The sequence below is a fragment of the Anarhichas minor genome, unplaced genomic scaffold (genome assembly GCF_050575085.1).
Source record: "Anarhichas minor isolate MPS153535 unplaced genomic scaffold, ASM5057508v1 ptg000004l, whole genome shotgun sequence".
NCBI classification, from domain to species: Eukaryota; Metazoa; Chordata; class Actinopteri; order Perciformes; family Anarhichadidae; genus Anarhichas; species Anarhichas minor.
Window position 1 is genome coordinate 4,291,216 of NW_027466450.1, and position 15,421 is coordinate 4,306,636.

The 15,421-nt window shown below is 39.9% G+C and overlaps 1 protein-coding gene across 2 annotated transcripts; it reads left to right on the forward strand.

The window, feature by feature from the left end:
* Window positions 1-308: 308 nt before the first annotated feature.
* Window positions 309-15,338, forward strand: ankrd10b (ankyrin repeat domain 10b). Of its 2 annotated transcripts, XM_076107057.1 has the most exons (6): window positions 318-845; window positions 1,737-1,889; window positions 2,845-2,936; window positions 11,613-11,881; window positions 12,440-12,550; window positions 14,618-15,338. In XM_076107057.1, exons 1-6 carry the CDS (start codon window positions 648-650, stop codon window positions 14,830-14,832), a joined length of 1,038 nt encoding a protein of 345 aa, XP_075963172.1. In that variant the 5' UTR covers window positions 318-647; the 3' UTR covers window positions 14,833-15,338. The 2 variants fall into 2 exon arrangements, with proteins under 2 accessions (XP_075963173.1, XP_075963172.1); XM_076107058.1 differs by lacking the exon at window positions 12,440-12,550 and having other exon boundaries at window positions 309-845.
* The last annotated feature ends 83 nt before the right edge of the window (window positions 15,339-15,421 follow it).

The window sequence follows — 15,421 nt, forward strand, 5'->3', positions numbered from 1 at the left end:
TCAAGTAACCAATAAACCATTTTCAATATGTGCAAAACACTTAAAATAAAACGTGAACCTTGTTATGTCAGCGCATTTCAGTATTTCAGTAGTGCATAGCCCCAAACCAATATTCAATTTAATAAGCACCGAAAAGTTGACACAGAATACGCCTGGAGCTTTTAGGGCCACTGCACTTTTGTGGCCCTGGGGCCTGCATTTCCTGGTTGGTAAACACGTTTGTGTCCCGTTTATCTTTGAGGTTCGTCTGGCCCCTGGTGGTCAGAAGAGGACAAATTCTTAAACTAAATGCTTGAGTCTAGTGGCAGACAAAGGCCACCCACGATAGGCCTACTACTGTCCAAAGGGTGGCGACACGGCTCAGAAACAGTCAGCAACACACAGAAGGAGAAGAAGAAGAAAAAAAAGTCAGGAATGTGAATCCAGTCCGGAGTTTCCAGCCCACTCAGCGTTTCTCAAATTTCACACCGACGCGTGCTCCTCGCTGCTCTGCTGAAGTGCTTTGTGTTGTCAGGCAGAAAGACACACGAGCCAGGGTGGCGCGTGTCGGGATTCACATTCACGCTATCAGCGACAAGAATTAGCTAAACAATAGGTAGTCTTTGTTGTTGTCTATTTTAAAGTAGTTATTTATCCATTTTGCTACAATGTCGGTGGGTGTGGAGTCTGGATTCTCGAGCGAGGAGGTGTTAAACAGCCGCTTCCCTCTCCATCGGGCTTGCAGGGATGGAGACGTCGGTGCCTTGTGCGCCCTGCTTCAGGGGACCTCAAACCCGGCTGACCTCTCGGTGGAGGACACTTTCTACGGCTGGACGCCTGTTCACTGGGCCGCGCATTTCGGAAAGGTTAGCTCAGTCGCTAGCTGTGGGTATTTAGCGGGACACGATTTCCCGAAATGAATGGTGGCCAGAATGAGCGCCAACAGTCTCCGACATGATCCTCGTCTCGACCATTTTCTCATGTTCCCTCCTCCGTTAACGGTTAATGTTAGCCGTTGGGACCGACAAGCAGCCATCGTTAACTGGTGGCGGACAATGGACCATAAAGGTTACATTTGATACTGTTCTCTAGCTAACGTCAACGGATGTTAACATAAACGGTACAATTATACATTTTAGGTAAAATAACGCTTTCAATATAGTTAAATCATGTTAATGTTCCGCGAGTAAAAACCTCACGTCGAGCGGGAACCATTTTAACAGTAAGTTAGATGAGAGGTGGACAAAGGAACAATAACAAAATAACGCTAGTTTATTCAGCTAACGTTAGCTTAACTTACGCTAATTAATTTAAACGTCACTGACATTAATAAACACTTAACGTTAAATAATTTAAAACTAGGCGATAATGTGAGCATAAAACTGTACCAATGACTATTCATCTTCTGAAATAATTGTCTAAAGTTATATTTATAACATGTGGTGTACTTGCAACTCAACTTTCCTCCTGAAGAAACACATAGTTAGGCTAAGATTTGTTTTACACTAACTAAGGTACACTTTAGAAAGGGAGGGCCTACAGTGTGCATAGAAGTTGGATGCATGCCCACAGCAATGTGTACTCAGGCAAGGCAATAGTGTTGCATTTTTTTTTTTTGCCTCTAAGCAGCTACTGTAGTCCACTTGTCTATACCTGCCCAATGGCTTCCTGGAAAGCGAGGAATGAATTAACCACTGCGCATGCCTTTTGTTATCCGTCTGACTTTCCCATGAGCTGCCCTCCTTGTGTCTCCACAGCTGGAGTGTGTGATGCGTCTGGTTCAGGTGGGCTGTGGCGTGAATGCGATGACCTCCAGGTTTGCACAGACGCCCATTCACATTGCTGCATTTGGGGGCCACCCTGAGTGCTTGTTATGGCTACTCCAAGCTGGTGCAGATATTAACAGACAGGTACGACATCGTGATGCACACTAAAACACATGTCTGCATGCTGTACACCGGGGGATTTCAACTGTGCAAGCAAAGCAGCACATTACAAAGAGACAGTAAACTACATGTGACTCAACATTTAACAAACGTAAAAAACCACAGCAACCCCAAAACACCTCAAAAGGATACAGGCGGAGGTACACATGCGTGAGATAAAAGACTAGTGCAGTGTGAGAGGTTGAACTCTGACTGATCCCATTAAGAAAGGATCAATCTAAAGTGGGGTCACGACCTGTCACAATCTACTGTTGCTATTTATGTCTCAACCAGATTTTTTTTTTCCATGTTATGGTCATCTCATTTCCTGAGACTGTATTTGTTCTCAGACCGTCGTGTGTTTTACTCGTCACTCTTTATTTTTAGTCTTTGTTCCGCCTCCATGTACTTCCATGCAGCCTCATGCACAGGGCTTTATTTTAAGCTCCGCTGCACTGCTGAGAGAAATCAGATTAGTAGGTCACGGATTACATAACAGTTGTCGTCGTCATGAAACGCATTTCTTTCAGTTGGCTTTGAATTTTCTCAGCACAATTTAAAATAAACTACAATTTGTGACCTTCTCTCTTAGATTTTTAATATTTCTGCAGTATTTAAGCTCCTCCCACATTACATTGTGGTTTGAAAAAGCCTTCTGGTATGTTGTTTTTCCCCTCCCTCTCTTCCATCGGGACTCCTACTATTGTGTAACTGTAAATATGTGTGGGTGGTGGTGTAGAGTTACGCCCTGTTACACCTCTGTTTTTTTAACTGGAAATGGAGACAAAAGGCAGTTAGGGAGGGTATATAATCAAAACAATACTCGCACAAACATATTTTTGTATCTAAAACAGTGTTTTGGCTCCTTACCACTGTTCTCGTGCACAATAACAGTCATGCTTTTTTTTATGTGCAACTGCTTTCTTTTGTCATCGCTCAGGACTATGTGGGCGAGTCGCCCATCCACAAGGCTGCTCGTGCGGGCAGTCTGGAGTGTATCAACGCTCTCTTGATTCAGGGAGCGAAAGCTGAGTAAGTCCTGTGATCAGATCTGTGTCTTCATTTCTTTTCCTCTGTACTATCCCAACATCTGAGTTCCACCTTTGCAAGGGACCGCCACCAAATCAGAGCAGGGACGGCATTTAAATGTAGCATTTAAGTGCAGAGGATCGGCAAATTAACTTTACAGATCTGAACGTTAGATTGTACATGTTAACAATTTTATGAAACATGCAAATAGAAGAAGTTGGAGCTCTACATTTGGATACTTAGCCAGGAGGAAGCTGCTCTATTAAATGCTAACTTCAGATTGTACAGTATACACAACTGTGAAACAGTGCTGGGCATATTTTTAACATTTCAACATAACTTTCAAGAGAAGTACAGACTTAAGTCTTTTTATGATCCTTACAATAAAACACCACCATGTCCCATTAATGCGTGATCAATTCTGGTGTTTAAATTGTACACCAAAGAATTGTGCTTTTAGTTAATGATTGTATGCAGTTTATTAAATAGCTGGGAATTTTAATTTAGGATTAGACTTTTAGTTAGCTTGACATGTTGTCATTGTTGCACAATGCTAAAGTTCACTTGACATAATAGTGATGATTCTTTAGTCCAGCTTAAAGACAGTTTGATCACGACAGACTTTATATGAGAATATTAACAGAATTGGTGGCGCTCCCTTGAAAACGTTACACATTTTGTTATTCCTTGAAATTGTTGTTTATCGTTGCAACAATTCACATTAAGTTGACCTCTTTGTGTAATAATATTGGCAAAGACATGTTGACTTCATAGGAATTAAGTACCGTTCATTCATATTCAGCACACACTTTCAAATTATATTTGTGATTTCAGGAATAGTTGTGTTTAATAAAAGTAGATAATTACCTCAGCACAGTGCCTCTATTAGGTACCAGCTTTGTAAATCCAGCACAGTTATTACATGTACAAGAGGACAACTTAATGTAAAGATTGATGAACTGTTCTTAGTATAGTAAGCCATATTGCATGATATCTGTTAAACTTAGTGTGATTTTTCTTTTAATATTTGTTTTGGTTACTGTCTTACATATACAACTTGACTGGATGACCAAATGCACATTGCCTCTTTTTCTGAAGCTTTAACTTTTAGTATGAAACGGCTATGGTTCTGTTGCATAGAATGAAAATGCATCAATCAAACATAATTGGTTGCAAACTTAATATTTTAGGAAACTGCTAAATACATGAACTAGATTATCAGACAGTGAATTTACATTATGTATGTAACCAGCCACCGTGTTTCTTACTGGTATTTTAGGAAGTGGCTATATAACTTACATAAATGTAGTACTTAGCCACACCTTCTTAGTTGGCAGCTCCTTGTGTGCTTTTTCGTTTACTAGGATACATTGTTGTTGGTGCACTCGACACATTAACAAAAGCAGAAGAGACACAACCCGTCTTTCTTGTTTTCTTAAATTCAGATGTTGTCAGACCTGTAGGGAAACTAAACAATCACAAATGATTGTTACTTTTTGTGTTGCCTTTCACATCTTAACTCGTAGGTCCTGTACAGTCAACTCAATGGACTTTTAATTGACCTACTGCTGGATGTAAACATTACTTTTTGAGCTGCTTGTTACTCTTTCAAAGTTTTATAAATCAATTCTTTGGCTAGAGTAATATCTTATATTCTAAGAAGCTGACATTAAATGTTGCAGCATAATTTAAATGAAAGATTCATATTTAAATGAGCCATTTAGTCTTTCTCAGCTCAACTATTGTTTTACTTGCAGTTTCATTTTTTTGCAACAAGCTGTACGCCTTTCTTCTTCTGATGATTGACTCGAGAGAACCAAAACAACCAGGGGGTTTACACATGCTCAGTTTATTGTGTGTAGAGAAAATTATCTTTATGTAGTCTTTTTAAATCCAGCAAATGATGTCAGTGGAAAAAAATGTCATTATGTTTACCAGAGTGAAATATTGGAACGAGGATAATCATTGAATGACGTTTGAAACTAGTTCGGCTGACTTTCGGCATCCAGTTACCTCTGGCTCCAGTAAGGAATGCTAACAATGCCAACATGAAACAAGTATCACCGTGTTCTGTTCATTGGACTACATGGCCCCAGGTACATAAAACACAAAGAAGAAATACATGAACTGTAAGTAGTTCTACCTTTTCATGCAGGTTAGTTGATCCTGACAGCTGAGGCCCTTTTATTTGTGTTAGTCTGACTGTTAACCAATGTGATTTGGTTTGTACTCATTTTCCACAAAACTCCTGGTTGATTTGCCTGTTTAAACAAGTTAATGTGTTCATGTAGGCATATATATATGTAATAAATGCCTCAGTTCTTATTGAGGTAATGTGCATTTGGTTATCAGCTGAAAAGTAATATTCATGATAAGAATGATGAGTGATTTTTTTTTTCCCTCCTACAGATTATAGATTATGCATTTAGTTCAGTTCATTATCAGGTTATTTCTTTTAATTTATGACCCAGAAATGTATAGAGGCACAACTGGGAGGGGAAATAAGGCACACTGGGTGGGAATGAGGCTCATGACAAAATAACTTTAGACTAACTTCAAAATGTATTTGTTTCAAATGTCTGTTACCAAGAAAGTTAAAATTTCTCATTCATATTTTTGAAGCGTTCTAATTTTAAAACACAAAGAAGAATCAAAGCCAAACAAAAGTTGAAAGCTAAATGACACTGAAACTAAAAAGAAAAATATTTAAATTAAAATGGAACATAAAATTCCAGAAACGATATGCCATTTGACTTAATAGATTAGATTTTGTGTACAAATTTACATATTCATAGTCAATCAAAATCATAAATGCATGTCTAGTTACAATCTTTTTCATATTGTATTTTTAGTTAAAGTGCAACATGATTGCAGAAAATTCAGTATGTAGTTAATGTATAAAGTTAATAATATTATAGTATTTCACCAAATCAACAAGACATTACAGTTGCGTTGATACTATCCTGTAAATAACCCATCACTATTTATGAATGTCTGTTTTAATGGTAGCATGTTGTGGATACCTACATGCTCTCAACCATCTCTTAAGATCTCTCGTCAGTTTGCTGATCACACATTTCATCTTTGGAGACCGCTTGACAATGTCTCACATCTAAGAACAACTGTGTACAGTGTAGTGAAGCCAGGTACACGTCTGGTTCTCTATATGGAAATCAGAGCATATTAACAGAGGGTCAGAAGTTAACATCGCACTGCATCCCTCGACATAAAGCCAACAGGATTTTGGGATTATTACAGAAAATAAGATCTGGGCTGTAAACTATCTCCACCACACCGCGGTAGTACGGCTTCACCATCAACAGCACTCAGCTGAAAGCGGACCAGGGTCGGCTGTGATGATGCTTAGATGTCTCGCCGTAAGTGCAAAGGTGCAAACCCATTTCTGGGTTTTCCGGACTCATTGCTCCAGCACTCTGTTGGGAATTACGAGCATATTTATATCCTCCATGCAACTCTCAATATGGAGTAGGCTGCTAACGATGCTAACAGCGCTATCATTGCAAAACAATTGTACCGGGGGAAACCTAGTAGAGAGACTCAATGCACTAAAATGCATGCGCAGCAGGCGCAGCTATGTAAACAAAGCACATGGAGAGGGAGAGCGACTTTACTCTCTCCTCAGGTAGCCATTACGCCACTATATCTTTACATTGCACACAGTTGTTTGCTGCTATATTGATGCTGTTTTGTCCAGTATTTCAGTAGAGTAACTCCAGTGAAGTACTCCCATTTGTAGTTCTTAATCCACTGCGTGGAGTTTAACAATATCTTTATTGAAACTTGCATAGCCATCCATAATACACTCAACAGGTTTAAAATTTAAAAATCAATACAAAAAAATCCTCAAAATTCAACCTTCAACAATGATGCTACTTACTTATTGCTTTGCACGAACATCAATAGTAGGGCCACTGAACTTTGTGTCAGTAACTTGTTAGTCCTTGCTGTTATCACAGATGTTTCCTGCTGGAAACCTTCTTTGCTAACCTCTCACCTTGTTGAGCTCTTTTTTTTTTTAAAGAGCCTTCATCTTCTGATCAAACGCTTTGCATCACCTCACATCTTGTGTTGCTCTTGAGTTCACCTCAAAGACTGCAGCTGGACAGCTGGCCCTCTGGTCGGCTCCTTCGTGAGAGGAGATAATTATCTTGTCGGTGATCTTTCCTCCTAAACTGTATGCGCGGAATGTGTTTTACAACACTTTGCAGCTGTTACTTTTCCTCTTTGCACTGGCATAGTCAGCCTTTTGCTTGTTGAAGAGAGGGGGATGGGGGGGGGATACACAGGAGAAACTGCACTAAATGGATCCATCTCTGATTCATTAAGCAGAATTGCAATTCAGAGAGCTCTCTCACCATCTGCTCCACCACTGGTCCAACGCACTCAGTCTGCTAAATGGCTTCTGTAAAGAGCCGACTGTGGTTCCCGAGCACCATGAAACCGCGAGTCCACAGATGATCACTAATCGCCCAGCAGCTCCTGATGGCTGACTTCCGGTTTGAGTCAGGGGCCCCGATACCTCAGTCTGGTATTTATAAAATATTTGGATGCATTTTAATGTCCAAAATATGAATTAAAGCTTTCACCCTCAGAGGCTTTTATCCATTTTCATGAAATGTTGTCTTCAAAGAACAGTATACGAGATCAACTGGAACTTGGGGTTTTTAACATACCAGTAGTATGGTGGATGGATTTATTTCCCTGTTCCCTAAAGCCCATCTACCTCTACACCGAAGCCACAAATCATATTTACACATTTTCCTTGCACATGCCTGCACTGGAGAGAGTCCTGGTTCCGGTCGAAGGGATACATGTATTTGAATGACAGAAGAGGAAAGTGCGCTCATCATCCTCGTGTGTTGCTTATCTTTGTCCCATTACAAAGTGAGAAGACGTTTCCATTGGGACAGCAAGTATTACATCGGTATGCCCGGAACAGTCTCGTGTTCTTACCCTGCCTTGAAGAAACTGCTCTCACTTGCTCACTTCCTTGTCGGCTCTCCATTTAATCCCAATTACACAAAGTACTTCAATATCCTCGGCCTTTGCGTCTTAATTAAAAGGTACAACAGAAGACCTAACATGAAGAAAGGTTTTCCTAAACAAAACATAATATAATTCAAAATCCATTTCTCTCAAAAGGACAAAATTAGCTTAACTTTACCTGTAAAACATAGAAAAGAAGTAACCTTTTTCTAATTTCTAACACGTGTCGTCATTAAAAAGAGTTTATTATCGTTTGTCATGAGCCTCAGAGTGCTACGGTGGTCCATTAGCTAGCTAGCAGCAGACAGGAATGTGTTACGAGGCGGCCGGTGTTGAGAGTAATGCAGAGAGCGTAGAGCAGCAGAGCTAGACGGGTTAGATGTGCACACCATCATGTACTGAACTGTGTAATGCTAACAATCATCCTGTTGCCATGGTTATTCACTGTCATTTCACTGTATCAAATATTATCACCTCATACACAGAAATGTTTTCTTTTGTATGTCACAGTATTAACCCTATACAATACCACAGTCTGTTCTGATCTTCTGTCACCTTTTCCTTTTATGAAAGTGACAAGTTTTCAAAAAAAAAAAGTTTTCTACACTGAAACAGAACCGTACGTCTTAATGTTTTGCAGCCATTGAATTGGAAATGACTTGGTTTTTTCAAGTAATCCTAGAAAGGGGAAGAATAGACACTGCTGAGTCTGCCCCGTTCCCTGGGATAGCCGCACTGTTGTGGCATTGAGTGTTCTCACTATCGCTTCCTATCTACACACTGGCAAACTGTTGAGGTATTTCTTGCGGTGATTGGTTTTAATGCTAGGTTTTTATGACTTAAAACTAAAGTTTTAGACCTGCATGCTTTGCTTATTATCCATGATTGTTCCTGTATCTAGCCTTTTTTGTTATGATTTTATGATTTTTTGTTTTTTATTTTGTGAACTAACCATAGGAGCCCTTAATATGGACAGGTTTTAATCACGTGAGTCCCATGTCAACATGTAGCATGATAATAGGTTGCCTCTGGAGGGTTAGACGATAGCTAGAGAAGACACATATTGTGTGCTTAGGACGGGAAAGCAAAGCATACCAGGCATTATCAAAGAATTAACGCTTCCTTTTTCAATTTCCATATCAAAACTGGGCTAACTAGTACTCTGTTATCCATCTTTTGGATCAGTGCTGACTGTAGATGTCAGGTCTCACTAAAGGAATGCTGTGAACAACAGGGATTTATTCAGGAGACAAAATAGTTTAGAATTTCCGTCTAATTTGAGGAGAATCTGAGTTTACCGAACACCCAGCTTTTGTTTTTGTGGATCCAAAACATAAATAAATGTGTTAACATCTGCTGTTGTAAGGCTACAGCACGTGAAACCATCCTTGCTTCTTTTTGATACAACTTTAAAACAAGTCTGGGATAAGCCCAGAACTATGTGGGAGTTTCTATGAGAGCTTTGTCAGAGATCTTATACTCCCTAAATTCCTAAAATTCTTTTAAACTTGAAACTAAACAGAAAGCCAGAGACGGGAGGTTTGGCTCCAGAGGCTGCAGAGTTAAGAACCGGACTTCCTTCCTTATTGCTTAAAGGATAAGATAATGCTGTAAATTCCTTAAAATCGTCCATACTGATTTGCTCAGTCAACTTTTTCTGTTCAAAGAAATATATATATTTATGTTTTTATAGTACTTAGTTGTTGAATTGACTTTAAAAAAAGTTTCGCCATTTAGAAAAAATCTTTCTTGGAGTGAGACCGATCCATCTACCTTACCATAACATGATGTTTCTGACATAAATTTAATCTTTTGGGGAAAATCCTTTGGAAGCGTTAATTTTGAAGGGGACGGGTAATGTGCAACAAGTTATTGTGTGATTTTAATTTTCCTTGTTTTTTCATTCTTAAATTCTTTATCAAATGTCTGTAATGTGCACTAGCTCTTGAACTGTTTAGACAAATTAGCAGAGAAAGAAGAAATTAGAAACCAAATGAATGAGCAAACAGCATACTTTGAATTCATTCATTGTGTGGAAGTCAATGTCACTTAGTTTTCAGTCAACAGTAGAGTTAAATAACATAGAATACAGTGTTTATAGAAGTAGAGTTTAATCACGGATGGATGTAACCGATCCTCTGTACGATGATATGTATACAGAACACACTGCCGATGGTAAAGCTTTCATGGTTTCTGTCACGTTTTTAATAGTAAATATAAGCTTGGATGTGGGCCAGAGTCCCAATTCTTTGACGAAGACGTGACTGTTTGCTTGGAGAACTCATTTTTGCAGTTCGATGACATTTAGACACAGAACAAGTGCAGCATTGTTGTGTAATTGGCCGTTTGGAGAGGAGAGAAATTCTCATCATTAAGCAAAAAGGCCTCTCCGGGTCGGAGGAGGACATTTGTTCCTCCACAATCATTTCTCATCAGCAGGACACAATGTAATGTGTTGTATCTGGCAATATATTCACTAATTAACTGCAGCAACAACACACTGATAAACATATACAAGAAGAGTTTATCCTTAATTAAATTAGTGTTATTCACATTAATAAGACGGAATAGGGTTTTATTTTCCAGTGAAATTGCTTCCATACTCAATGTCTGGATATTGAAAACCTATGAAACACTGTTTGCTCATTCATTATTGAACTCTGAAAATAATCTCAGACCTGCTGCGCCCGGATATGATTGACACAACTGTATGTAGTGCAAAGACTCGTAAGTTTAACAATGAATGGCGGTACCAACGCCTCTAGAGTAGCTTTTCATCCTCTTGTTCATCTCTCTGGAGACGAGATAACGCCTACGCCTCTACAGCTTCACCTTCCCGCCAGAGGATTCCTGGATTTCTACTGGCTGAAGGTTGTAGTCTGTCCTTCTGTGATTTGTCCTCTGAAGATACAACTTGCATACCCGCCTTCCTTCGGATGATCACCTTGTACTTGTCTTGGAAGAATTCTACAATCTTGCTTTGCACCGTCTCTTGTCACCGCTCTGTTCTCCGGACTACAACTTGTTGTCGGCGCTCTTTTGGTTTACGTTCTGCATCTTTACATTTGGCACATGGCTAAATAGTTTGCTGGAGTCTGGATGCGTCTTTTCAGAAATCCTTGAGCAGTATCAGCGGTGGAAATGTGAGAAGACGGCGGCCTTTCACCCCTTTGCCAAAAAAAAAAGAGAGAAAATCCTCCTTGATGTCACATTTCTCCTGCAGACGAGAAGAAGCTCCTCCTCTTGGATTCAACCATCATTTGATAGAAACGTCTTCGTCATCTTGTCCCGTTGCTTCAGGTTTTCCTCAGAATAAACAGGTGCACACCTACAGTTGTCCTAATCATGTCCTCTTGCAGCAGACGTGTTTCCCTAATTATTTGGAAACTTTGTCAAGATTCAAGTTCTATGGAAGAGGCCAATGATCCAAACGGATCAGTCGTCATCTCATGAGGATGACGAATATGATGTGAGCGGGTAGAGCAGCACAGGCTATTTCTATACATCTATGTGTCTGTCTGTCTGCGTGCGTGCGTGTGTGAGAGTGAATACTTGCTTAATGAGTGTGTATGTGTGTGGGCGCTTGAGCGTGTCTTATTCTGTTTGTGTTTTTATTTGTGTAACTCAAGCGTACAGTGAGTGTCCCTAACACTCGCCCTTCTCGTTGTGCAGCATGAGGAATGCCAGTGGGCTGACTGCTGCTGACTTGGCCCACGCCCAGGGATTCCAGGAGTGCGCAGAGATTCTCTCCAATGCCCAGAACTTCCAACAAAACATGGCCCAGTCCCATAACGGGTCTTTTCTGAATGGCATGACCCAGAACGGGGGCCACCACGCTCGTCCCACCATCCAGGGACGCAGCTTCTCGAACGGCGTGCCCAACAGAAAGAGGTCGTTCGACGGCATGGAAGCGAACCCGGTGAAGAAGGTGAAATCCAACGGTAGGTCACTGAGCTCGTCAAATCTGTGTTTGGTTACGGTTAGACTTTTTTTTTCAGGGTTTCTTTGAAAGGAAAAGGCGCATCAGCATGCTCCAGCTGGAACAACTTTTATTAGTTTAGACTGCTGCACATGCAGTCATGCTTAAGACAAATACAAGACGTGTGGGGCCTGTGTGTGTCGGCCTTCATGGAAAAATGGAGGACCAACATAAACTGTACTCTATTTGTAGACTTTAAACAAACTTTATTTTAGCTTCAGGCATCACCTGTAGGTGGTTTTCTGTTATTAAACAACTGTAAAGGAACAACGAGGCTTCGGTTTGGCTTTCTCAACTGACAGTGCTGCAGTAGAGTGGGCTTGAAGTTCAGAACCATAATATAAAGTGGATGACAAGATACTTAAAAAAAGGGATTTATGGCGAATTGGAGATTTGACTGAATGATTCAAATTCAAAAATCCAGTATCGTATTAATTGTAAAAGCAGCACACCATGGCCTAATGTTTCTGTCATGTTTGACGTTCTTAGCTTTCCGTTTGTCTGCATCTTGTTCTCGTAGGTCTGGGCTTGCCACCAGAGTTTCTTAATGGGAATGGGCCACTGGGCGGCGGCGGCGGACAGGCCCAGATGGAGAGCACGAACATGGAGTTGGCGGCAACCGTAACCTCAGGTGGGCCAGGACCCTTTGCATTTGGGCTGAGTGGGTTTGCGCCACCACAAGGGCCGGGGCTCACGGATCAGTGTGAGGACCAGGGGGCACGAGGCCGGTCTGGCTCTGCCACTAAAGAGCTGGAGGTCATCACTGTGGCATCGATGCAGACCCCGTGTCGCTGCACCAACTCTTATGCCTACCTGTAGAGGCCACATGCTAATGTTCCCCTTTTGTGCAGTATATCTTTTTGGTATTGTCTGGCTATTTTTGCACAACACGTGCATAAAGGAGTGCATTTGTTTTGATTTTGTGGTAAGCTACATTTAAAAAGATGTATAGCCGTGTGTGTGTTCTGTATTTTCTACTTTTCCATGTTCCTAGTTCTACTCGGATGGTTAAATATATTGAGATTTCTTTGTTATACAGCTATATTTAACGCATCCGTCCACATATACAGATTATTGTTGTAATGGTTTTATTTAGTAGATTTATGATAGGATGAGTTTTGTTTTGCACAATTATATAGCAGCATCCCAGAAAACTCAAAGTTATTGGCATCCCCTCGACACGGCCGGGCCACCAGTGCAAATAGACACAAGTCAGGGTCGTCTTTATTGCTTGTCATATTGTGCATCGTTGCATAATAGCATAAAGGTGAACTTCATTGGTCATGAAGATGTTTCCATTGTGCTGGGAACGTCTGACTTTCATCCTGAATAGGTTAGAAAAATAGTTTCTTTGCAATTCTATCAGAGAAAAGAGTATATACGCGGGAGATGTATCTAAATGTTGATTGGATGGTTTCCTTTAGTTACATGTTTCCCCCCCAAGTTGAGTTTATTCGATTCAATTGAGTATAGTTAGATTTTAAATAAAGCTCGATTGGCGGTGACATTTCTATAAAATATATAATATTAATATACACAGAGGAAATGTCTTCTGACATTAACCGTTACCACATATTAGTTGACGCTGTTTTGTATTCAATACTTGCCTTATGCCAAAGCATATCCCAACATGAATGTAGCTTGTAAAGTATAAACAATTAACTGTGCAGCTTTTCTCTGCTTATTTGATGCTCAAAGTATGGTGACTGTTTACTGTAAGCAAAGGGGGGGGGGGGGTCTGTAGGTTACATAACACCCAATCTGATTTTAGAAATTGGTAATTGGCCATTTTACAATCAGTAGTTACTTTTAAACGGTACTGCTCAAGAAAATTTGCATGTATTCGCAAAAAAGCCTTATTTCTCGAGCTGTGTTGAATAGTCGAACAGTAACTTAATGTACAATATTCAACTTTTATAGATACTGGTTACAGAGATTCTGTGTTCTTTCTGTATTTTGTAGAACAAGTTCATGTTAGTTGGTTTCTGTTTACTTTGCCCTACATGGCGGAACGTTTGAGTGTGTTGTCATTCAGTTTGGAACATCCAATGCTTAGTACTGAGCAGGTTTAGCTTTGTACCTGATTGTGTGAAATCATTAAATGTTGATTCATTTTATACATGTGACTGGTGGACGTTTGTTTTCTTGATGTATTCTCGTGCATCTGTCAAGTCCTGTTCTTATGGTAGTTTTGCTGAATTATTTTCAGATTAATGCAAAGGAAGACTTATGAATATATACATGAAAGTAATTGCACTAAACTTTAAATAGTGTCTGCTCATTATGTTGGGTTTTGGATTATGGCATGCCAACGCGTCTGAAAGATTTAAGGTTTTCTTCACTTGATGCAGGAGCTTAAACACCGCGGTGGAGACAGAACTAGGTCAGTGTCATACAGCAGTGACTGTATGACACAGATCAGGATGTGACCTATTTAAAACAGGAGGTCAGAACTTGGCTCTGGAATGTACATGGCAATTTATTGATCAACTTTTTGTGAAAGCAAAAGGTATTCTTCTCTAGTGTGTTGACATGTAGTCCCATAATGGCTTCCAAACATCTTTAATAGTTGTGCAAAACAAATTCAGTCCAATGTTTATTTTTCTTAAGTCCCCCCTGCCTCTCTTTCCATATTTATAGAAAAAGGAATATTGTCACAAATCAATATATGCCCTTTGACATTTTTTCTCATTTTCAGTGGCAGGTGAGGATATTTCCTCAAATGGCCACAATCAACCAGAGCTTCCATTTGGGTGTTACCCAGAAATCCTCCACGGCCAACTCTCCTACAGCGACTCATCTGAGAACAACGGCAGCGCAGGCAGCCAGGTGGAGCACCAGAAGTCTGTGAAAGCAGAGCAGCTGTATGACCATGCCTTCTTCACAACCATGCTCCTCTACCATGGATCCTAAAGGGCAGAAGATCTCGTTGACAGGCTGTCCTTTTTACCTGAATGTCATATATACCTGGTGTGTGTGTGTGTGTATATATATATATATATATATATATGTGTGTATATATATGTATATATATATATATGTGTGTGTATATATATATATATATATACGCCAGCATTAGTTTGCCTTAAAGCCATTGAGTGGTCCAGTTATTCATTGAAATTCTTTGTTTTTGCTTTTGTAAAGGGCAGGCCCGTCGTTGTGGATGGATTGAAATATGTAACAGATTGTTGATTAAGAAGTGATTTTTGTTTGTGTTAAAGAGAAAGTGTTTGTGTAGCTTATTATTAAAGTTTGATTACGCTGTATATAGACGTGCTAAACTAAGCATCTGCATTGAACCACTGCCAATATTTACATTCCGTTTCTGTGATCCCTGCTTCTTGGTTTGAATAAAAAAAAATATGTAAGTGCAACCCATGCTACTCATTAACAATTAAAACAGTTTTGCAAAAGTTAAAGTTTGATTCAGCTTATTTTTCAAATAAATCCATATCCATGCAAAGATGCCATGTTGGCTAATAATAAATTAGCTGTATATAAA

What these genes read in the sequence shown, in the direction of transcription:
- ankrd10b (XM_076107057.1), top strand. Translation starts at nt 648, where the DNA reads ATGTCGGTGGGTGTGGAGTCTGGATTCTCGAGCGAGGAGGTGTTAAAC. An exon ending in GGGCCGCGCATTTCGGAAAG is followed by an intron (nt 846 to 1,736) that starts GTTAGCTCAGTC and finishes GTGTCTCCACAG; the next exon opens with CTGGAGTGTGTGATGCGTCT. An exon ending in GTGCAGATATTAACAGACAG is followed by an intron (nt 1,890 to 2,844) that starts GTACGACATCGT and finishes GTCATCGCTCAG; the next exon opens with GACTATGTGGGCGAGTCGCC.